Genomic DNA, 24,908 nt, shown 5'->3' with positions numbered 1-24,908 from the left:
TAGTTATGAAATGTAGACAGATTTCTTCACAGTTGTAAGAAATAAAGGTTCATTTTTACGACGGTTTTAGGACACTTTGCGGCAGCCATAGGTCAGCGAGATCGTGTATTGAACGTTTTATAAAGATGCCCCGCGAAACCAGGTAAAACTCGACTTTGTTTCCTTTAATTTCCCGTCAAGAAGGTTTAAAGTGTTCTTAGAGCTTTTCTGTAGCATACGCATCAGCGATCAGATTTTACACCTTCAGAAATTGGGGAAAAAGAGAGGCATATTTGGACGTAAGAAGTGTGTGCTAAAACATCACAGAAAGGGGGAGGGGGGCGATTCTTTAGATCTGTGATCGTTTTGCAAAAAAACATGCCTCATACTAAAAAAAGGCCACGATTGGTTCTTGCTTTACAACAATCATTTCCAGATATTGAGACAGATGATATGAACTCAACAAATATTGATATTATGTAGAATTGACATTTTGATGACCTTTTTATTTTGGGTTTAGATGCAGACAGTACTAAGCATAAGTATGCATAAACAAATTATGTTTCGACATAGAAGACTTTGGCTATTCATATCTTCATAATGGATCACGTGAAGCATAAAATTTATTGCAGATGTCGAATTTTAAAACTGCAAACTCAGAAACTGCTGAAAATAGATAAATGAATGAGTGAGTGAGTGAGTGAGTGAGTGAGTGAGTGAGTGAGTGAGCGAGCGACTCCAAGGTAGGGTAATCTTAACATCTTAACACCATTTCTGGTTTGAAACAGACACTATCGGAAGCGATCTCGCTCGTCGAGTGGGTCTCCCTCCCCATCTAAGTCGCCCGTTCCGACAAAAAGTGAGGAGAAGAGCAAACGGAAGAAAGACAAGGATCGGTCAAAGAGCAGACGGTCGAGGTTTGTTTATTGTTTACTGTTTATTCTTTTATCCAGAGAAAACAACTTTCAGGTAGCAATATTTGGTTGTACAAATATTAGGTGACAAAGTCACTTTTGACACATTTTACTTAGTTGTATCAAAAGTGACTTTATCACCTAATATTCGGATTATTTAGCTGCAGTAAAAGGTAAAGGAAAAGTACTAGTATTGTCAACTTTAATCTTTAAAAAGCAGTACTGGTGTTATGGAGGCCTTATCAAGCATGTCTTGAACACCTGAATGTCTGAAGCGTGCATACCTCGGGGATTACTGATGCTCTTTAAATTAGTCATCTATTTTCGTATGGCGTTCTTTGAGTACTTGGTGAAATTCTGAGAGTTGACGTTGGTTTTCTACAAATGACTAAACCTAAAGCAGCGTAACAAGCATGGAAGTAGGGAAAAGACTCAAGTCTCAATTATTGATGGTACATCTACAAAATGAACACTTACCAAAGAGTCTTTTTATATAAAAGGTACAGAACATGTACAGCATCACCTATAACTAGTATAAGTTATAACCCAGAAAAAGGAAAAAAGAAGAGACAACAACATTAAGGGCAAGTCTACTTTATACAGTAAGCAAAAAAGAACAATTTTTCTAAAAAAGTGCATCTGGGTAGAGAGGACTTGCCTGGCGTTGGTCTGCCTGATGATGTGTGCTTCTCTCCCTACAACACAGTAGGTCTCCTGGCAGAGATCTCTTGTATTCTGAGGTTCCCTTTGAGTTTGAGGAGTACGTATCAGGGAAAACACCCAGGTACCAATGTACACATAGGTGAACCATTGGGACTAGGGGTTTGCTATCTAGCAACTGCTGATCCCTAGCTTTAAACTTAAAGTGCATTTCAAGACATAGCTTATGTTCAGTTTTGCATTTGTAGCTGGTTGAAGTTGACTCTATGGCTAAGAGAAGCCATGTCATGGCTTGACCTGCAGTAGTGCTTCTTTATGGTGTGCACAGATGTACTATAAGGAGCTTGTAAGTTGTAGGTCGAAATTCTTGGTGTTTTTCAAGCCAAGGATATTATAGATTTTCTTGCATAATGGTTTGCTGTCCATGGTTATCTACACATAGCTCCCGGCTGCTGACATATACCGGTACAGAGGTTTAGCTACAGGTCTGGAGCTGTACATGTACCTGAACTATATGTATTAGAAAAAGTAACCTAGGTCTTAGAATACAATGGTGACAGAAACATGGACAACAGAATGTTTATTTGAACTTCAGGTATATTATGCTGAGAACCCATTTTTTGAGGGGATCTCAAATGAAAACTGGTGCAGATTTTAGCAATCACGCAGTTTTTCAACATTTGTCAGTGCAAGATTTTCTTCTTTGTGACTGGAATAACATGTTTTTGGTAACAAAATAAGTCAAAATGTTTTCAGTGTAAGTCTATTTAAGTACAATACCGGTACATTGATGTTCCTATATTTTGGACCTGTACCTAAATGATTTTCGAGGTACTGTGTGGGTACTGGGTACCGGTACACATCCCTAATGTACATGCACATTGTACCTGTGTAATGTAGTATAGTATGTATATTCACCTGTCCACCTGCTTGTTGTGAACAGGTCCCGCAGCCGAGACAGGAAGTCTTCCCGCTCACCTGGCCGAGATGGCAAGTCACGCAAGAAGTCAAGGTAAAGTTGTCATGGCAACAATTTCGATTCACGACAATCTTTAGGTACCAATCATCTCTCAAACTTGCAGACATGATCACAGTTGACAAGTAGCCACTATAGACAGGATTTGTAATGCTTTGGTCAATGGGGAAATGCTTACAGTGCTTATGACATTTTTTTTTTTTTTTTGAACCTTTGTTTATTCATGATAAGCTCAAATCGGCACGCAGGCCGCTTTTCATTGAGGTCATGAGGGAAGAGGTAAGGGTCAGATACAATATAACAGAGATACACAGTCATTTGAGTCCTAATAACTCTATCAACATATATCATTACATATTTATGGTACAACAATATACAATAGTTTTTAAGCCATGGTCCACTGTTCCTTGTACTTGAAAAGCGCTAGGGGATTTTCCTAGCTGATACAGTGAACCTTTATATACTGTGCATGGCGTCTGTTTTTACTGTCTTGACCAGTGGAAGATTAGCTCTTCAGTGAGTGAGCTAAACTGTGTCAGTTTCACTACATATGCTCTTGTAACCTCATATCAGATCTCCAAGCAGAGGTGACAAGGATGCAAAGTCACCCCCCAAGGAGCACAGGGCTGCCAAAAGGCTGAGGTACTTACCTAACGTGCCCATGCTCTGGCAACCTAACGCAAAAGCCTGCTTACATGTGCCATGCAGATTTTATTACTCAAGAAAAAGGCACAAGGATAGTGTCGAGCTACACGATCTTGATTTTATGGATGACATCCCTTGAAGACCCAAATCTTATACAGTCAAACCTGCCCAAGGCGACCACCCGGCGGACCGAGCAAAAACGGTCGCGATGGACAGGTGGTCGCCATGAAGAGGATTCCACTCACATGTTTCCATGCAGGTCGAGGTTTTCAAATACAGTACGTAAATGATGAAAAAATTATGTGAATTTAGACAGCATGACCCTCACCAGGTTCAATTTTCATTGACAGAAAGATCCTACAAAAATTACATTTTCCGTTATCGATGTAATAATTGTATACCGCTACATCGTGTACAAATTTTCGTCATTATTTTGACTACAAAACGATGATCTCGCAGCGCCCTCCCGCATTCACACGTTACATTGAATAGTACACACACACACGCACATCATCGAAGTTTTAAGGCCTAAGACAGATCCCTAGAAAACGCCTGCTGGTCCCAGCCTTTTTTGGGTCGCCGACCGCTGGATGAAAGGGTCAAAAAATTTTCGATCTGACAACTAAAGATGAAAACGGAACGCGTTAACGGTGTGATTTTGTCGCGCCGCGAAGCTCTGTGCCACGGCATCGAAGGGTAAGTCAGTGCAGCAGAACGCACAGCGTCCAATAAAGGTTTGTGAGCTTCATGGAAATAAAAAGAAAATAAGAATTTTGATTTTCACCAATAACTAGAGTATTTGTAAATGTTCATACACAAAATCATCGTGTTTTACAAAGGTCAGCGGTACGCCAAATCCGGGCCGCCCGAAATCCAAGATGGCGTCGGGACCAAGGAACAACATTTCTCGCCTGATGTTTTGCCCGCCGCGAAGTCATTTTTCGGCGGAATTTAGCAAGATACAGACACATTTTTGTTGAAAATACAAGAAATAGATAGTAATTTCTGTGAAATCTGACTTTTTGACGCCATGCACTACGTATTCGTTTTGAAAGTTGAGTTTAAACGGAACTGAGTTCACGTTAAACTATAAGATTACGATAGGCACAACAACATCACAAAATTTGTCTTTACAATGTTTATAGGGGGAACGTTTTATTAAAACACTTCACCGGGAGGAATCGATGCTATAACATTGCTATTCCAAAAATTTTTGATCTTATTTTTGTCCTTTAAAGTCTTGAAAACATTTCCGTGAAATCCGACAGCAAAATGATCTGATGTCACCACACGCTTGAAAATTAGGCGACCGCCATGGGCAGGGATTGTGCTCTGTGCGGTCCCAATTCGTGGCGGTCGCGGTCGCGTTGGACGGGTGGTCGCCTTGGGCAGGCAGCTTAATGCTTGTGCCAATGGGGAAAATTTTCGGGACCGAGAAAAAGCGGTCGCCATGGCCAGGTGGTCGCGTTGAAAAGGTGGTCGCCTAGGCAGGTTTGACTGTATGTGGGAAAGTAAAAAAAGACAACAAAACAATGTCAAGTTTAGGTTGTTGTGCAACAGGGTGCTCATTTTTGAAGGGCTACCGTAAGAACAACCAAAAGGGTATTGTCATTTTGACTTTTATTTTGCAGTTATTGTTACAGAAGTTAATAGTGGTAAATATCAACAGTAACTTCTCCATTTGTAGCATTCGTATACCAAAGTGTGAGTCACTACTGTACTGTGACTACTGTCACATACTAGTATCATGGAGAATGTATCAAATTCTCACACTCACTCAGTCAGAGATAAGCAGATATACTATATTTTTGCAGGTAGAAGTGAAAAAAAAGGTTTTTGCAGTTGAAACAATTCTGCAGTATTCACACTGTAAATTCATTTTCCTTTTGCAGTTGTTTTATTTTGCTATAGAAAAAAATTTTTTTGTGGTGTTTTGAATTCGCAGTTAAAACAGTTTTGTAGCACTGCAGTCATACAAAGGAGACATACAAATGTAGTCACTGTGTCATAAATTTGCAGTTGAGAGGGCACCACAAAAAACGTAGAAGTGAAACCACTGTGAATGTTTCAAGATTTACAGTATTTGCTGTGTCAACAATTCTTGCTGAGAGGTCACTGCAAAAAAATGCAAAAGTAGAACCACTGCCTATATTTCAAAGTTTACAGCAGACTTCTTTTATTTTATGAGGGGGGATAGGCTGCGGTCAATGCACATAGGATGTCATCCATGAAAACAAGTTTGCGTGGCCTAGCGTTACCCACAAAACAGATCCAACTGTTGACAGGCGTTAATTTGTTTTGTCTTCAGATCTCCCCCAAGAAGAAGACGGAGAAGTTCAGGGTCACCGGGAACATCAAGGTCACGGAGAAAGTCCAGGTATTTTTTAATTTCACACTTGTTTCACACTATTGTCATTTATCTTTAATGTCTTTACTTGGATGACAAAATCCTCGCTTAAGCTTTTCTCCTTATTTTTGAATCGGAAACAGTCATTGTAATTGGGCAGGAGGCTGAGTAAAATATGTTGTAAAATATTTGTTCATATTTGAACGCTGACAAATTTGCCACTAAAGTGTATCAAAATGAACTGAACTGAAAATAAAGAAGCAGAAAAATGTGTAGTGGGAACAATGCAGTGGATGTGTAAACGTGTATAGTTCAAGTTATAGCTTCTTCTTTTCTGTAACTGAGGAAATGTTTAAATTTGCTAAATGTCTTTTCAGATCTCCCAGCTTTGAGCGGAAGCGCACACCAGTGAAGGTCAAAGAAGACAAGAAATCCCCAAGAAGGTCACAGAGTAAAGAAAGGAAGAAGTCTCCCTCCCCTTCTGCTGCCGTGGCAACCAAGTCACGATCCAAGTCGCCGGCCGCAGGCCAGAAAGCTCCCTCTCGCTCACCCAGTCCTCAGAAGACACGCTCTAAGTCTCCTCATAAGAAATCTCACTCCAAGTCGCCTGTAAGAAGTAAGAAATCATGTTCCCCCTCACCTGGAACTGCAAAGAAGTCACGATCGAGATCGCCAGGGAAGAGGAAGAAGTCACTTTCGCCGGTCGGTCGGAAGAAGCGGTCCAAGAGTCGATCGCCCTCCCCGTCTCCCGCTGTCCGCAGGAAGAGGTCACGGTCAAGATCACGTGACAGGGACAGGAAAAGAAGGTTGGTGTAAAATTCTGCTTCTTCCGTCTAACTCGAACTGTTAAGTTACTGTCTTCATTGCATGTAATTTTCTCAAACATTTTCCACAGATTCATAGATGCCTTTAGTATTACTAAAACTGATGCAATAGACTAGTAGGTAGAGTGCTTGCTAAATGCATGTGGGAGGTTGTGGGTTCCGGGTCATGCTAAAAGACTTTAAAAAATGGTATACACACTGCTTTCTCTGCATAGCACTCTGCAAGCACTCGGTTTAGTGCTCAGCATTTATGACAAAGATTATGGGAGCTGTCCCCTGCTGTAGTGCTTGAGAAAACTGTGTAGTCCGCCTGCTGCAGAGACACAGATGGACACTGTCTAAGAGATTTGAACTGACTTCACTTTATGTTTCCCCCAGCAGACCAGGTAAGAAGTCTCCTCCCAAAGTCATCTCCCTGCGAGACCTGCGGCGCTCCCGCAGCAGGAGCCCCATCCGGAGAAGACTCAGCCCCATCCGACGCAGCCCACGCAGGCGCAGGAGCCGCAGTCGTAGCAAAGGTCGTAGGTCGCCAATCAGGCGACGGTCGCGCAGCCCTCGCCACAAGACACGCCACTCTCGATCCCGTTCTCGCTCCAAGTCGCCAAAGAAAGAGGAGAAAGTTAAGGAAGAAAAAGAAGAAGTTCTTGATAAGGTATGTTATATGTACCTGAAACATAGTGACTGTCAGTGTTATTTCTCTTGTACACAGAATAAGACTACATGGATAATGCTTTTTAAGTGCTTTTTCTGTAGTCTCTAAAATACTGCAAAATGTACCAAAGAAGGTGTCAGTAATGTATGTAGAAAAGTGGTAACATCAGATAGATCTACAATGTATTAACTTGACATTTTTACCTTTTTATGTCATTGTATATTTTTATGTATGTTCCCTTGCAATGAGCATTTGGGCATGAGTTTGCAAACAACGATTATTACTAGAAGAATATATATTAATTGTTAAATTTTTCCACTAAAGGATGCGGAACAGAAACGTCTAGAGGAAGAGATGATTCGGCGCCGTGAGCGGGTGGAGAAATGGCGTCAGGAGAGGAAGAAGCAGGAAGATCTCCAGCGTGCACAGGAGGCAGCACAAGAGGAGGCTGCAAAGGTAAGCATGGTACCTTTTGTGTGCGCCTCCTAGCAAGTTGTAAGAGAAGTGCAGGACAGGTGAGTGTGAGTTCTGGAGGCTACTATGATTGATAGATAGTTGTCCCCTTTCATGTTCATGATTGATTTTTGCGTTTCGGCGCATGCGCGCCGGAACGCATTGTCCTGGCTTTTACCTTCAAGGAAGGAACCAGGGAAGCTTGGTTCAACACTGTGTCGCACACAATAAGACCTTATATGGCAATACGTTCTCAAATCCTTGTATAGCCGTTGCCTTATATGGCAAGAGAGCACGAAAAGGCAGGCAGGCTAGATTTGCATGTGACACAGGACGGCGACCGCATGTAACTGCTACAACTGTTCGGAAATATCATTGCATTGTGGTTTCGGACTTTGATATCCTGAAAAATGACCATATTACATCTATTCCACAAGATTGCAGAAGAAAAAAAACGATTTCGTCAAGAAAACGACCAAAAATCGGCATAAATGATACCATATAGTGAGGTTATAGCATTACGTTCAGAGTGACTAGTTACGTACCGCAGCTTGGCCGATCTGGCAACGCGAAGCACTTCGGACCCAGAAGATCCGGGTTCGTGTCCGTGCATGGTTTTTTTTTGTTCTTTTTAGATATTGAATATCAAAAATATTTTTTGATATTATATTAATCTATCAATATCATATTTATGAATATCATTTTTTTCATTAATAAATAAAGAAATATTTTATATTTGTTATTTTTAAATATTCATTTAATATATACAAGGCCTTTGTCTTATGAACAGGACTTCATAGATTCCAAACCCGGCATTCGAATTTTTCTGTTCATTGTAATGGAAAATACCGTGCAGCGGCTCCTATGCGCGGTAAGATGATTCTTGCAAAACACTCGCCACTAAACTTCTATCCCCGATGTAAACAGAGGCTCTTGATGTTGTTTGCAAAACAGCGATTCTTTGTTACAGTAGCAAATGCTCCATTGTTCAGTATCGACTTCATTCAGACAACACGGACGTGGAAAGTGGCGCCCCTCGGCACAAAACTATGGGAATTTTCATGAATTTTAGCAAAATTACCCAGGAAAATAAGGAAGAAATGTTGTAAATGCGGAAACCAGAATAATACGGATGAGGTAGCTGTTGATTTGTTTGACATTTGGTAGTCATTTTAGATAGAACCTTAGCTGTTATGAACTTCTATTTCACTTAATTACCATAGTGCTGATGATTCAATGGTGCTTTTTCAAATTTTATGTTTTATTGCGTGCCATGTACATAATTACATTGATAGCTTTTATAATGAGCCTATTATACATTTTACAAATAAGTACAAGTTGTAGGCCAAGACCAGCTTTTTCAAAAGCACTTAAGTTAAGTGACGTAACTTCAAAATTGCTTTCCCCAATCTGCCTTTCTCTATTAAAACAGTACTCATTTCCCAAAATGACAATTTTTCTTATAGACTGAACAGCCCTTGAGTGACTTCCTCTGGCAGATTTTACTTCAAGTAAAGGGAAAAGACAATTTACACTTATAAACGTAGCCGAAACGCCAGCTTTTTTTAAAAGCTCTTGTTTTGTTAGCCATCTTGGTTTCAGAGAATTTATTCCATTTGTCATCAGACTTAGGTGTGCAATAGTCTTTTGGATAGAAATCCGGTTTTTTGGGTCAGAATCTGACTTAGGTCCTATTAAAGTTAGGTAGTACAAAATTTAGAATCCAAGCATAATCCTACATGTTCCAAACTCAGATATTGAAGCTATTGTCAGGGAAAGCTGTCCCTCTGAGGGGACCCTTTTGGTCATGTGTTTAACAAGACCAATTGTTAAAGAACCCACGGCACACCCCAAGAAGAAGTATGCACTTCACTGTCTAACAATGTCTTAAAGCAGTCTCACCTTCCTTCCTCAGATCGGTAAGAAGTGGAGTCTTGAAGACGACGAGGATGACAGTGAAGAAGAAGAACAGCCCATGGAGACCAACGACGACGACGACGACGACGATGATGATGACGAAGAGGGGGCCAAGGTTGGTATCTGTTTCTGTATTCCATGAACAATATTCTTCAACAGGTTGGTAATTTCAGTCATTTGATTGTAGTACAGTCAAGCTTGTCCATCCAACCAACTGTATCCTCCAACCAACTCCTGTCAACACCCACATTGAGACAGTCCTGTCAACAACCATATGGCTTCGTTTAAATTTCAGTCAGTTAAACCACCACCTATTTCTACACCATTGTATAGATTGTCCTACATGTAAATGTGGTCATTATTGTGAAACAACCGAACATTACCTCCTACACTGTAAACTTTATACTACACAAAGAAGTACTATGTTATCATCCCTTTCCAACATAACTGACCTTCAACTACTTAACGACAGTTCATTGTGTTCTTTTCTGTTACGCGGTTCTACGTCACTCTCATACTTACAAAACTGTAATATATTCGATATAGTTCATACTTACATTCATTGTACAGGCAGATTCATTTATTGATAGATACCAACTTGTATTTTCTTTTGTCATTTTCCTTTTATCCATTCTGTATTTATGTATGTTATAATGTCTCTTTTTTGTATGTTTTGAGTAGAAGGCTTCAAATAAGCAATCGCTTCCTGCCTAATACTCTGAAAACATATGCGAATAAAATAAAATAAACAACCATATTTCCAACAACCATACTGCCCAAACCAAAAACAACATCTGCAACAAAGTATTTTCTGTACTGGTGCACAAAATCGAACAATACTCTTACATCACATCACTGATCATCTGTGCCATCCTCTTTCAAAGAACTCATCAAAGACAGACTGAAAACGGACACAAACATATCTATACAGAACTGGTAGCAAATTGAAATTGTATGTAAATATGTAAAGTATATATTGTGTAATGTTATGTGTATGTGTTCCAATGTAATGTGTATGTTATGTGACTCCAGGAAGAATAGTGAAGTACACTTGTGCAATTCAAAGAGAGTCTGGGCATTTTCCACAGGTGAAGAAGGAGGCTCTGTCTCCCAATGGGCTCTATGGATTAACAATTTCCTGGTAGCCTTGCATGTCAATCAGTTTTCATGCTGTCCTACTAAGTGTCTGATAGGACTTAAAAAGCAACAGTTACACTATAACACAGTAACATGTGTTTGTAATTACCAGGGAAACAGGGGGTCCTCTGTACGTCCAGCTGAAAAAGAGGGCGTCCAATTTCCTTGTTATTTTAGTATCATACGTCCAATTGACGCATGGACGCATGCCTAGCTAAAAGCCTGGTCTGGGCATTTTTCACAGGTGAAGAAGGAGGCTGAAGGTGAGGAGGATGAGATTGACCCGCTGGACGCCTTCATGAACGATATCAAGGAGGAGGTGAAACAGATCAACAAGAAGGATCAGGACAGGGTCGGCAAGGTGTACAGCTCTGACACCACCAACGGATCACAGGTACGGGGGCTACACTCCCCGGGGTGGGGAGAGTTTTCACAACTACATGTACTTGTGGTTTACTTGAAAGTTCATCTGTGTTGGTAGAAGTCATTCTGAATTATAGTCGAACTTCAATAGCCAAGACTGGCAAAGACAAAGACTTTTGTTCTGGAATATTATTTCAATTTTTATCTTTACATCTTCTATATTATGTGTTTTCTTTTGTATTCTCATTACTGTAATATCCTACTTTAAATGCAATAAAAAAAAAAGACAGACTGGAGCTGATCAGTCAAAAATTTTGGTAAGTCTAATTTTTGTGTTGGCTATTGCAGTTTAACTTTGATTCAGAACAACTACATGTGATTTATTGTCAGAGTTCTACAAAAATTTAATGTAGGTCTGAGATGGTGAAGAAGCAAACTTTCAGGATTGAAGATTTCTAACCCTTTCTAACCCAACTGCCGATAAATATGCTGACAATGCCAAATCATCTACATCATATACATTTATTATTAACTGGGACGAAAAAGGTGATGATATGGGAGATAAAAATTCCATGTTTCTGTTACTTTTCTTTTATGTCGCTATAGGAAGTGGATCTTTTTGGTTCCGTTTCTGTGGTAGATTCAGTTTTTAGAAAAATTTTCAAAGCACAAGCAGAAAATATAGAAGAGCCAGATACCTGGTGCAGTAACTCTGGAACACTAGGATTTTATATTTGATAGGAAGTAATGAGCGCAGTGTGATGTTTAGAGAAGTAGGCAACACGATGAAATGTACAATGTAGAATGTTGCTGCTGCTAGGATGAAGAAGACACCCCCCTCCCCCCGGCACTGAGACAGGACGCCACCGGGAGCCATGCCAACAAACAAGTGGGCCGCATGGACATTTCTCTCAGTGCTTGTCATGAACTTTATGGCCTTTGCTCTTTGACCTTTTTTGTTCCGATGACACTGAAGGCACATGCGTGGTGTTTATGGATAATACGCTGTGTAGAGACCTCTGTCTTTCCCCTCAAAATGGAATGCGTTTATTTTAGTGTTATAGACATAGACAATATAGCTACAGTGTGCTTTTATTTTAGCTTTTTGCTTTCCTGCAAAATAAATTGTATTTTCTGCTAGAAATAAAATAAAACAAGCTGTGAAATTTTCCCTTCTCATTTTTGCCATTAAAAGAGTGAGATCTCCAGTAGCATGTGGTCGTTTTCCCGCCGTGGAAGTTTTACGTCTGTTCAAGGCGTCTGATTGGTCTGTTGTGTTCAGGTGGAGACGAAGGGGAAGCTGACGGTGATCACGGCTGTGGCGAAGAAGACGGGGAAGAGGGAAGCCAGGGGAGAGCTGATCGAACAGAACCAGGATGCGCTGGAGTGGTCCTCTGAGGAGGAAGAGGAGGATCTCGGCCAGACTCTCTCTAGCTTCCAGTCAAAGGTAAGCTCAGGGGTTTGTCACCTCTGTAAACAGAGGTATTGTTTGTCACCTCTGTGTACAGAGGTATTGTTTGGCACCTCTGTGTACAGAGGTATTGTTTGTCACCTCTGTGAACAGAGGTATTGTTTGTCACCTCTGTGTTCAGAGGTATTGTTTGTCACCTCTGTGAACAGAGGTATTGTTTGTCACCTCTGTGTACAGAGGTATTGTTTGGCACCTCTGTGTACAGAGGTATTGTTTGGCACCTCTGTGAACAGAGGTATTGTTTGGCACCTCTGTGAACAGAGGTATTGTTTGGCACCTCTGTGTACGGAGGTATTGTTTGTCACCTCTGTGTACAGAGGTATTGTTTGTCACCTCTGTGTACAAAGGTATTGTTTGTCACCTCTGCGTACAGAGGTATTGTTTGTCACCTCTGTGTACAGAGGTATTGTTTGTCACCTCTGCGTACGGAGGTATTGTTTGTCACCTCTGCGTACGGAGGTATTGTTTGTCACCTCTGCGTACAGAGGTATTGTTTGTCACCTCTGTGTACAGGGGTATTGTTTGTCACCTCTGTGTACAGAGGTATTGTTTGTCACCTCTGTGTACAGAGATATTGTTTGTCACCTCTGTGTACAGAGGTATTGTTTGTCACCTCTGTGTACAGAGGTATTGTTTGTCACCTCTGTGAACAGAGGTATTGTTTGTCACCTCTGTGTTCAGAGGTATTGTTTGTCACCTCTGTGTACAGAGGTATTGTTTGTCACCTCTGTGAACAGAGGTATTGTTTGTCACCTCTGTGTACAGAGGTATAGTTTGTCACCTCTGTGTACAGAGGTATTGTTTGTCACCTCTGCGTACAAACGTTTTGTTTGTCACCTCTGTGTACAGAGGTATTGTTTGCTGTTTGTCTGTTTATCTGTCAGTCAGTAAAAAAATCACCAAACACATCAGATAAACAACAGCACAACAAAACATAATCTCCAACTAAGGGGTCATACAAATGTTGCATAAAAGAGCTCAGTCTCGTGCAGAAACAACGTCTCAGTCCTGGGAGCTTAGTTAGCAATCCTGCCTCTGGACTGAAAGGTTGTGACTGTGACGCGACTTGCACGCTACTGGAAAGGGCAGCAGTCTTTAGGACGGGACATTAAGGCTTGGTCTTCTTATCATTGTACTTGTCGAAAAGAGCTAGGGGAATTTCCCTGGTACAATGAACCTTTATATACTGTGTCTTCTCTGTCACGACCAGTCGAAGATTAGCTCTCCAGTGAGCTAAGCTAATTGAGAATCACTCTTACTTTTGTTCTCACTTTCCCCCCAGGCCAAGAAGCTGCTGGCCAGTGTGGACCACACCCAGATAGAGTACGACCCCTTCAGGAAGGACTTCTACGTGGAGGTGCCGGAACTGCAAAAGCTCAGCGAGGACGAGGTCAAGGCCATAAGAGAAGAGATGGAGGATGTCAGGGTAAGGTCATAGGTCAGGGTCAAAGGTTAGCTGGTGGGGGTGAGGTTTGAAATGACACCTGTTTTCTCACTACTTTTAGAAAGGAGTTGTGCATGCCGACCATTAAAACACAGTTAAGGCCACACCAATTTAATTTCTGGGTTCTCAGATTTCGAATGAATAATGCTAGATTTGAATATCAGCACAAAGGGGAAAGTCTGTACCTTAGTGCACCCAGTTTAGGAAGTGAACAGAGTCAGATGCAATTTTTCACCCCAGCCTTCTGTTGTTATGATATCCTCTTGCTAGAATATTACATGAAAATGTCCAATAAACAACAAATCAATTCGCTGTAGCCTGACTGCATGGCATGTGGGTGAAATATACAATCAGAAATCTAATCACATTCACCTGTCTATTGTCCTTTCTGCAGGTAAAAGGGAAGGGCTGCCCTAAGCCCATCCTCCACTGGGTACAGAGCGGCGTCTCCAAGAAGGTCTTGTCATGTCTCAAGAAGCATGGCTTTGAGAAGCCGACGCCCATCCAGGCCCAGGCCATCCCCGTTGTCATGTCGGGGCGAGACATGATCGGCATCGCCAAGACGGGCAGCGGGAAGACGCTCGCTTTCCTCATTCCGATGTTCCGCCACATCCTGGACCAGCGGCCGCTTGAGGACACCGAGGGACCCATAGGTGGGTGTGAATGGGATCCAGTTTAGCTTGATAACCTTTATGAGTAGTTGAGTGACAGAGAAGACAGACAGATAACAGGGCTTGAAACTACCACCTGCAACTTGCAGTTTGCAGGAAAAGTAAAAGATTGCAGGCAAAAATGTAAACATTTACTTGCAGTTTTACATAGTAAGAAATTTCAGACTTGGCATTATGAATCACAACTAGAAAGGCAACATTTGCGAGCAAATACGACTTATTTCACTCCCTTTCCCTCCCCATGCAGAAATAAACCGTTCCATATCAACATTTTGCAGGAATGGACAATCCCAAAGTTAGCTCTACCCATGCATGGACTTAACATCACCCCACTCCAAGTTGAAATTTTCCAAATTTAACTCCCCCATGAAATACTGGTAAACTTTTTCAAAAATACATGTACTCTTGAGGGAACTGGCCCTGCAAATTATGGCAGAATTAATTCAAATCAAATGTATTTTGTACCTTTATTGACTTGTATTTCAATGATTTCTCTGTTCCCCAGGGGTAATCATGACACCCACCAGAGAACTGGCCCTGCAGATCACCAAGGAGTGTAAGAAGTTCACCCGACACATGAACCTGAAGGTGGTGTGTGTGTACGGAGGGACTGGCATCAGTGAACAGGTACGGACACCCCTCTGTCAGGAATGGTTCCTACCAGACATCCTATCACGTATCAGTTGAAGCTGATAAATGTTGGACTGGTCTAAGTGAAGAATCGGTTGGAGATGTTACTGTAAATGTATTTAAGTTCGCATGGTTTTTATTTCGCGCTAAGGTGAAAATGGAGTGTTTGCGGTGATTTTAAGTTCGCGGCAGTGCTACAGTCACATGCTGCTTCAGTATATTGGACAAAAATGTTTGCGGTGGCTTTAAGTTTGTGGTGAAAGCATCGCTGTGAAAACCATGAATATAAAACCACCGCAAACATCTCTGCATTTACAGTATTTTGTAATCAACAAGATTCTAAAGTCATGTATGTGTAACAAAGGTACAAGTTCATTCTTTGTGCTCATGCAGCTTTTATCAAATATTGCAATTTGATATTCTTATGTTGAAAGTTTGGAAAATGACTTTCTAAAGTGAGCAGTGTTAATCACCTTTTATATAATCAGTGTGTTTAATAATGTCTTTATCAGATTGCTGAGTTGAAGAGAGGTGCAGAGATGATTATCTGTACCCCTGGGCGCATGATCGACATGCTGGCAGCTAACAATGGTGAGCAGATAAACTGTAAATCTTCAAATGTTCACAAAATGTGGCAAAATCATGACACTGATGATATTCATTTCTGTTGTATTACTACTGGACTACAGATCTGTTTCGACCGCAAACTTAAAACACGACAAAAACCTCCTTTCCCCTCCTGATGCAAAACTAAAGTCCACATTGTACCCATCTCCGTTTCTGTAGCCCTTGGACTACAGTATTGGGCTAGTCCACTGGTAATGGAGTGTGTTCAGCCCCCATACTCTTTCTCATAAGTGCTAAGTGCTAAGCAGAGAAAGCAGAAGGTGCTATTTTTCAAGTCATGACCCTGCCGGGGTTTGAACCCTCAACCTTTTGAATACAAGACGAACACTCAACTCCCTAAGCACTGGCCCTGCTACATGTACCTTTTTGCTCCCTCCCCAGGTCGAGTCACAAACCTTCGCCGCTGTACATATCTAGTGTTGGACGAGGCTGACAGAATGTTTGACATGGGATTTGAACCACAGGTAGGGACTTTAAGACAATGTCCGTATTAACTGCCATGTTCTAATTTCACAACCAAAATTTGAAGTGTAGTGCCGACGTTTCAACAGCCTGTTTGCTTTCTTCCACAGGGAGTAGATCAGGTCAATATATCTCCACTTGCTCAAATTGCAGTTGTGAAATAAAAACATTGTACTGCAACCTGATAGAACTATTTACAAATGTCCTGATTACTTTATCATAATGTCATTGTCCATGTGTTTGGGAGTTAAAGTATCCATTAAGATTAGTGTCTTTGAAGTTGTCACATGGCCAAGTGGTCCACATGTTGAGTTGGTCACTTGGACAGGTTTGACTGTATATGTTAAATGAATGATTGTATGAATTGTTCTCCCGCCACCAGGTGATGCACATAGTGAACAGCGTCCGTCCAGACAGACAAACCGTGATGTTTTCCGCCACGTTTCCTCGCAACATGGAGGCGCTCGCTCGCAAGGTCCTGCAGAAACCTATCGAGGTGCAGGTCGGAGGTCGCAGCGTGGTCTGCAGCGATGTCGAGCAGCACGTGGTACGTCTTTTCTTTGTTTTGTACAATCAATAAACCACCTTCAGGCATAGCACACCAGTTTTGTACAGTACTGTAAATGCATTTAAGTTCGCATGGTTTTTATTTCGCGCTAAGGCGAAAATGTAGTGTTCGTTTTAAGTTCGCCGCAGCGCTATAGTCACATACTGCTACAGTATTGGACAAAAATGTTTGCGGTGGTTTTAAGTTTGTGCTGAAACGGTAGCCGCGAAAACCGCAAACGTAAAACCAGTGCGAACATTTCTGCATTTACAGTAGTTACAAGCTGAGAAAAACCAGACTTTAAGGTTTGATCAACTCACACTGGGCTTAATGTCCCAGCCAAGAGAGTGTCCCTAACCGTAGCTAGGTGCTCATTCTAACAGTCGAGTGAGAAAATAGGTGTTAAGTGCCATTCCCAAGTGTACAACATTAGGGCTCGCTAGGGAATCAAAGCCAGCGCATTTAGAATGTAAGGCAACAACCCTAACTACAATACCACCTTGCCACTGTCTTACTGCAAGCTTGTTGGGTCTTGGCTCTAGGAAAATTCATCAAGAGTTCAAGACAAAAACAGAGCTTGGAGAAAAACTCTTGAAGTTGTGTGTAGCAATTAAGGTCAAGACTTTCTCCTCAGATTCTGTCTTACTCTTGTTCTTCTAGTTCTTGTACTGTCTTGCTATGATTCCAGTTTCTTTGTTCCGTCTCTCCAAGGTTGTTCTTGAGGATGAGCAGAAGTTCTTTAAGTTGCTGGAGCTGCTGGGAAACTACCAGGAGAAGGGGAGTGTCCTGGTGTTTGTGGAGAGACAGGAGATAGCAGACACGCTCCTCAGGGACCTGCTGAAGGCAGCATACCCTTGTCTCTCACTACACGGAGGTAAGACGTGCTTTACTGTAAATCTGGAAATGTTCGCAGTGGTTTTATTTTTTGGGTGACCTCTCCACTGCAAATTTATGACACAGCTGCAAGCAAATAAACGTTTCCGCTGTATTACTTCTGTATTACTACTGTATTATTACAGAACTTAAGATTGCGAAAACCTCCTTTCCCCTCTACTACGAAATTAACGCCCCACAAAAATTACTTTATTTATGGTAATCTCCTAGCAGATGTCAGGATGGAAGATCATAAAGTTTTGTTACAGCCAGGTTTCTCTGACAGCCAAGCACAGCCAATGCACTTGGGAAACATTTCTATCTCCCACCCCAACATCTCCTGTATTATAGTACATGTACAATGCTAAACTTTTTTCCAACTCTAAGGTAAAGCAAATCAAACTTTCAACGACCACTATTGACTTCTTCAGGATCAATGATGACCAATCACTTCCAAACGTCACAGACACATGAAAGTATTGACACGTCCTGTATTATCATCTCCTGTATTAAATAATTTATTTATTTATTTTGATTTACCACATTTGTGGAAGGATTGACATAACAGGTGAACTATCACCTTTTCAAGATGTCATCCCAGACCGGACTGTAAGGTTTGGACCATCGCACACCGGGGCATGCCCCTACTCTTTTTCGAAAGGTGTGGTGTGGTGTGGCTCTCCCCAAACACCTCCATTTAACGTCCTATCCAAGGGATGTTCCTAACCCTAGATGAGCTAGGTACTCATTTACACCTGAGTGAAGTGAGGAAAGTCGTGTTAAGTGCCTTTCCCAAGGACAGAACGTCGGGGCGCAAGTCCGGACATGTCTCTGAGCACACCGGGACACGAACCCGGGGACCCATTGTTTGACAGCCGAGTGATCTACCACTGCGCCACACGGACGCCACAATGTCTTCTTTACTTCTCCATGTCTTCAGGTATTGACCAGTACGACCGAGACAGCATCATCAATGACTTTAAGTCCGGCAACTGTCGACTCCTGGTGGCGACGTCGGTGGCCGCTCGTGGCCTGGATGTCAAACAGCTTATCCTGGTCATCAACTACGACTGCCCAAACCACTATGAAGACTACGTACACAGAGTGGGGTAGGCACCGTGCTGTCAAAAAAATCTGTAGTCATAAATTGAATTTAGAAATCCAAAGGTATCATGAAACCACAGGTTTTGTCCATTCTGTCCAAATGACTTTGAATATGATAAAAGATCAAAGCTCTTCACCTTTCAGCCAGTTTACTGGCTATGTGGCAGGGCTCGAAATTCATTTTTGGAGATAAGTGCACTGGTGCACCCAACCAAAAAAATTAGGTGCACAGAATAAAAATTGGGTGCACCACACAAAATATAGTTGAATGTCAGCAAAACAACTTTGACGCTACTGCCTCTCTTTAGAATTTCAATCTGTAATTCTATCCAGATTTCAAATTTCAACCAAGCAATAAACCAAATAAAGTACAACAAAAGGTTGTATTGCTTTTTCTGATACTTGCATTTTCAGAACATTCTGTATGCTAGTGTACAAGAGAACCGTTGCCCTATAGAGTACAAACATATCTAGGTGCACTGGTGCACCCACAGTAGAAAATTAGGTGCACAGCTCCAATTTTGGGTGCACACAGGTGCACATGCACCCACTATTTCGAGCCCTGCTATGTGGTTATGGTAAAGATTATTAGTCCCCGTTGTTTTGTGTACTGTATTGGAAGGTAGAGCCTACCCCTCTCCTTCCACTGCCTTAAAACTTCCCCAAACAAAGTCAGGTACCCAATTTTACCACCAGGTGGAGCGAGGTAGTAGCATTCCCTAGGACACAACGTCTAGTCAGGAATTGAACTCATGACCTCTCGATCTCGTGACTGCTAGCTCAGCAGCTCAGTCATTCAATCTCACAACCAGTTATGTGAAACACAGTCGCAAAGAAGATTTGAATTGACACTTTTCTTTCCATTCCACAGACGGACAGGCAGAGCGGGGAACAAGGGTTTCGCGTACACGTTCATAACAGAAGACCAGGGCCGGTACGCCGGTGATGTCATCAAAGCGCTGGAGCTGTCGGAGATTCCCGTGCCAGAGGAGGTGCTCAACCTGTGGACCGAGTACGTCGACAGACAAAAAGCTGTGAGTAGCAGTCAGACTGCTTCAGATCTCTGTATCTGTATGGCCAGTATATCCGCCCTTCGGTGCAACAAACCAGCTTCTATATCTGTATAACCGGTATAACCACCCTTCGGGTAACACACCAGCATCTGTATCTGTATATATTTTTACATTTTGTAAGTTATATTTTGCGATCATTTGAGTACGAGATGCACAAATGAGGAAATTTGTGATATAATGGACCAGCAAAGAAGGATGAATTCATTTTGAAAGTACATTATATAATATAATATACTGCTTATCATACATTCTTAAGGTTGTTTTCTGAATGGAGAACGCATCTATCAAAATTTAATCAGTAAAATTTCAATTTTTGTTAAAAGAAAAATCACAGCATTTTTGTTTCAAAAGATTTGTGAAAGATTTGTAACATTGTTTTGTTGTCTGTACCTCTTAGGAAGGGAAAGCAGTAAAAAAGACCAGTGGTTTTACTGGGAAGGGCTTTAAGTTTGATGAGACAGAACAGGCACTGGCTGACGAGAGGAGAAAACTGCAGAAGGCAGCGCTGGGCCTGCAAGACTCAGACGAGGAGGATGCAGCTGTGGATGTGAGTCTGTTTGTTTGTCTGTCTGTATGTTTGTTTGCTTGTTTGTTTGTAGTTGGCTAATAAGAGGAAGAAGAATGTTGAGAAAATGGAATCCAACTGTGTAGAGAAAAGGACAAGTTTTTTAGAAAACGTGTGAAGTGGTCTTGTCAATGTTAACAATGACCACTTGTTATTTTTTGGTTCTGTTGTTTTCATTTTTTACTTTAAATTGACCAACATATCAAAGATATACCTAGAAGTGTATTCCTTATGTTTAATGTTGTGTTTTAGAATGACCAAGAAATCATGACTATTTATGAGTCTGTATGTGACAGACACAATTTACTCCTTGTGTGAAGTACACGTATCTGTATAGCCAGCAGAAGACACAAGCTTTGCAGGCATGCTGCGTGACAGCAGCTAGTTACTAGTATTACACTGAACAACCTGTTACACTTGACCTTTGCACATCTATCTGCAAGAATTAGTGTTGTTGTCTTATCAGGCTGTACTGTGTCACTCTACGTACATGTACTAAAAATATGTTGTTTCAATGTGTGTTTTTTAGATTGACCAGCAGATCGAGGACATGTTTGCGTCCAAGAAGCGGGTAAAGGACGTGACGGCGCCAGTTGCCAACGTCCAGACCACCAGCCAACCGCTGGAGCTGACCAAGACGACCGCAGAGAAACTGGAGCTGGCCAAACGACTGGCCACGCGCATCAACATGCAGAGGAACCTGGGAGACCAAGCACAGGTAAGAATGATGATTATAATCATGATGATGATTGGTTTATTGAGAATAAAATCAGACTTGCAGTAAAACTGAATTGTGCTAACTTTTTGAACAGTATTCAACTTGCTTGGCTTAGAGTTAGAATACAAAGTTGAACATGAAATTCTATAGCTAACTTCAGAATTTTAAACAAGTAATACAACAAAGGTTTCTTTCTCTTTTTTTGACATTTAATGTGAAGAATATGCTATATACTAGTGTAGAGTAGTACAAAAGTACCTTTATGTATGTAAGCCTGCAGAAATATCTAGGTGCACCGGTGCACCCACGGTCAAAAATTAAACAGCTCTAGATTGTGTGCACAAAAGTGCATGTGCTCCCATTATTTCGAGCGATTTCCTGTGTTTGCAAGTGCGCATGGCATGTTGGTCAGCGTGTTTATAATTCTGGCATCTCATTTGGGACTTCAAAAGAATGTGATCCATAAGATGTATCCAAATAACTGTTAGTCTATAGATTTTTGGTAAGAACAAACCCAGCTTGATGTGGTTCCATGTGTCCCTCCCAGGACGTTGTACAACAGGCTGCCTCAGCTGTGATGAAGGGAGAGATCCTCGCGGCTCCGGCTGTGTCCGTAAGTAGTTCCATCTTAGAACTCTATATCTTAGACCTCTACATCTTAGACCTACACATCTTAGACCTCTTCATCTTTAGTCCTGTTTGATTCTAACTCATGCAACTATTATACTAAGTATTACTAAGTGGAATTTTTTTAGAATTTAAGACATAGAACACTGTGTTGTAGCCCTAAATAGAGAAAGCAGTGTGTACCATTTTTTAAGTCTTCAGTATGACCCGGCAAGGGTTTAAACACTCAGAATTCCATATGCAAGGCAAACAACTTACCCCCTAAGCTGTCAAAGGTTTGCGTCAGAGTTACTATCATCACTTTTCCTCCCACCAGGCTAAAACCATCGCAGAACAAACAGCTGTCTGTACCATTTTTCAAGTCTTTGGTATGACTCGGCCGGGGTTTGAATACCCGAGATTTCATACCCAAACTTAATCTCACCATTGTTCCTCCCACCAGGCTAAGACTATAGCAGAACAGATGGCCGACCGTATCAACGCCAAGCTGGGCTACACGCCCCAGGCCAGTGAAGACACACAGGAGGAGCAGACAAACGTGGAGACCTTCAAACGCTACGAAGAGGAGCTGGAAATCAACGACTTCCCTCAGACTGTACGATGGAAGGTTACATCCAAGGTATTTGTTTGTTTCTGTTTTATTGATTTTGGCTACCACAAAAACATTTGTCTGTCTTCCGTGAATAGTTTAATCAGGTTGGTAAGTCACTGAAAAAAACCCTCTTTGTACATAACCAATCAAGTCTTTTATAGTCCTTTGTTTACCTTTCCAGGGATTTCAATTTGAGTTGGAATGGAAAGATTTTTGTGGTGTTTTAGGTTCCCGGTTGAAACAATCCTGTAGCACGCAAAAATACATTTCAACGGTGTCATGACAGTGTAATATTGCAAAAACCTGCATACAGAAAATGAACATTTTAATATTTACAGTAATATACAATTATGGCTGCCCAACTAGCTTAAAGCTAGCCAATGTTTCAATTTTTTGATTTTGTCATTGTCCATGAAAAATTTGATTGCCCTAAATGTTTGTTGTTGTTGTTGCTAATACAGGAGGCGCTAGCTCACATCCAGGAGTACTCAGAGGCTGGCATCACTGTCCGTGGCACGTACTTCCCACCTGGTAAGGAGGTCAAGGAAGGAGAGAGGAAAATCTACCTGGCCATCGAGAGTAAGTACTGTCTTCTCTAACACTGTGCACTGGGCACCATGTGATAAATTTTATACCTTTCACCTACTAGCAGATATTCCAAACTTTACGTATTACGGTATTTGAAATTAGAGCATGCTTCCCTGTGTATCATTTTATGTGCAGTTTAAATACTTGTTAAGTCCTGCCACATTCAGTGTACGTAGTAGAGGATAAGAAATATTTATTACCAGAGCTCTATGATTGCTGAACTGTAGCGATACATGTTTTCCTTCAGGTACCAATGAGATGTCAGTACAGAAGGCAAAAGCAGAGATCAAACGGCTGATCAAGGAAGAGCTGGTCAGACTACAGAACTCCTACCAACCACTCAACAAGGGCAGATACAAGGTCATGTAGCCTGGAGCCCCCCTCCCCCAATAGAACTCAACAAGGGCAGATACAAGGTCATGTAGTCAGGAGCCCCCCTCCCCCAATAGAACTCAAGAAGGGCAAAGACAGGTCATGTAGTATGGAGCCCCCTCCCCCCATAGACCTCACAAGGGCAGATACTAGGTCATATAGCCAGAAGCCCCCCTCCCCCAAGGAACATTCTAAACACAGATACATTATGTAACGTTAACTATGTGCATGTATGATAGCAGTGTGTTCTAAAGAATAAGTCGTTATGTTATATCGAGGTTCTATAAGAGCTGCTACTTGTTTAACTGGGTTTCCAAACTGTATGCAAGTAATGAATACATGTACACGTACCATGGTGTAGAGTTATAACATTAACATTATATCATGATAAAAAGCAGGTGGTATTGTTACATTGTTTGCCTGAGTGAAACAAGTTATGCTGTATCTTTTCCTGTTTTTATCATGGCTCATCGGGAGTAACAAAGTCAACGTTACACATAAATGTCTTGACCTTCCAAAAAGAACTCTTGACAGCTTCTTATTTTGTACCAAGTAACTTACAGTGTGTGAACTGTGTGTACAAAATTTCCCATCTCCAAACAGATCTATGGTGATGTGTAGTTTCTTGTACATCTGCTTATGTTTACTTCAAGTGACTTTACCATATGTCCATTGATGTAAGGTGAAACGTCTTGTCGGAAAAATTGCACCACTTAAAGGAGATATGAAGACATGAGCAAAAAGTATGTAGTAGTAGAAGTAGTAGTATAGTATCCAGTATTATACTGCTGCTGGGGTCCCTGACACAGGGGTAAGCAGCAGTAGGCTAGTCCTCACACAGTGTTTCCAGGCAGCTCTGTCCAGTGGTGAGGCAGCACACCTTGATGTCTTTCTTGACATGCCTCATCCTAACTTTCTTTGATGTACCACTGCCTCTGTTGCCTGTACAAAGTACAACCACGTATTGTCCACCTTTGTATGGGAAATTGTAAAAGTTGTTTCCAAAACCCTGGTGAATTGCTCTGCCCTAGTCTGCATATGGATGTGTTGTAGAATCAAACCATTGAGTGTTATGTCCTGATATTTACATTATTCTATGTGGCAAGAATTTGCATTTTGATCACAGATTTTTGTATTTGTAAGTCGTGATTCTAGTAAGAAAAGTCTGTTACCTTATAAGACAATAAAAATTAATCATAATTTTCATACCACTAGGTATGAATTAATTATTGTTGAATCAGATGTATATGTGTGTTAAGTATTGTTAGTAAGGAATTAGCTACATGTACGGGGCATGTACTTTAGTGTGAAGGGGTAGAATGCTTGAAATAAATGGCAAATTTTAGGGTGCTGCTTGTTGAATTTATTTGTGAAATGATCAGTAGTTATGGTTATTTAACTTTAAGGGTACTGGACTCGATAAGTCTTTTTCTTATGACTGTTGAAGTTATGAGGATTATAAGGTCCTCACACTGGAAGTGTATTTTGTAAATTGATGTGAGAAGAGTAATTCAACTTGCAGCATCCTTCAACTGTACATGTAGCTTGGTACAACTGGTCAGATCTGAAGATTTCTGCTGTAGCATCTGGGCCGGCATAAATTTCGTTGGGAAATGAGGATTTCTCCTTGCTTTGTTATGTAAATAAAGGCTTTCTTAACTGCTATATGGTAGTCTT

General features: G+C 41.3%; 1 protein-coding gene across 4 annotated transcripts; it reads left to right on the top strand.

Moving 5' to 3' along the window:
- The first annotated feature begins 50 nt into the window (after positions 1–50).
- LOC136448370 (probable ATP-dependent RNA helicase DDX46) lies at positions 51–24,896 on the top strand. Of its 4 annotated transcripts, none has more exons than XM_066447790.1 (27): positions 51–142; positions 768–896; positions 2,497–2,565; positions 3,103–3,171; positions 5,483–5,551; positions 5,899–6,327; positions 6,727–6,997; positions 7,322–7,453; positions 9,366–9,482; positions 10,749–10,898; positions 11,688–11,756; positions 12,150–12,314; positions 13,621–13,764; positions 14,177–14,435; positions 14,959–15,080; positions 15,596–15,674; positions 16,092–16,174; positions 16,555–16,719; positions 17,431–17,593; positions 18,533–18,701; positions 19,568–19,730; positions 20,167–20,316; positions 20,864–21,052; positions 21,600–21,665; positions 22,122–22,298; positions 22,733–22,850; positions 23,107–24,896. In XM_066447790.1, the coding sequence occupies exons 1-27, from the start codon at positions 126–128 to the stop codon at positions 23,226–23,228; spliced, it is 3,855 nt and encodes a 1,284-aa protein (XP_066303887.1). In that variant the 5' UTR covers positions 51–125; the 3' UTR covers positions 23,229–24,896. The 4 variants fall into 4 exon arrangements, with proteins under 4 accessions (XP_066303887.1, XP_066303886.1, XP_066303889.1 ...); XM_066447789.1 differs by having other exon boundaries at positions 6,724–6,997; XM_066447792.1 differs by lacking the exon at positions 3,103–3,171 and having other exon boundaries at positions 6,724–6,997.
- The last annotated feature ends 12 nt before the right edge of the window (positions 24,897–24,908 follow it).

The sequence above is a fragment of the Branchiostoma lanceolatum genome, chromosome 14 (genome assembly GCF_035083965.1).
Source record: "Branchiostoma lanceolatum isolate klBraLanc5 chromosome 14, klBraLanc5.hap2, whole genome shotgun sequence".
In the NCBI taxonomy this organism is placed as follows: domain Eukaryota; kingdom Metazoa; phylum Chordata; class Leptocardii; order Amphioxiformes; family Branchiostomatidae; genus Branchiostoma; species Branchiostoma lanceolatum.
The sequence above is the reverse complement of the archived record's forward strand: the minus strand, read 5'-3'. Positions and strand labels throughout refer to the sequence as shown.

Excerpts from the sequence above, each read along its gene's own strand:
- LOC136448370 (XM_066447789.1), top strand. Across the intron at positions 11,757-12,149 it reads GGAGCCATGCCAACAAACAA|GTGGAGACGAAGGGGAAGCT; the intron begins GTGGGCCGCATG and ends TGTTGTGTTCAG. Across the intron at positions 12,315-13,620 it reads TCTCTAGCTTCCAGTCAAAG|GCCAAGAAGCTGCTGGCCAG; the intron begins GTAAGCTCAGGG and ends CTTTCCCCCCAG.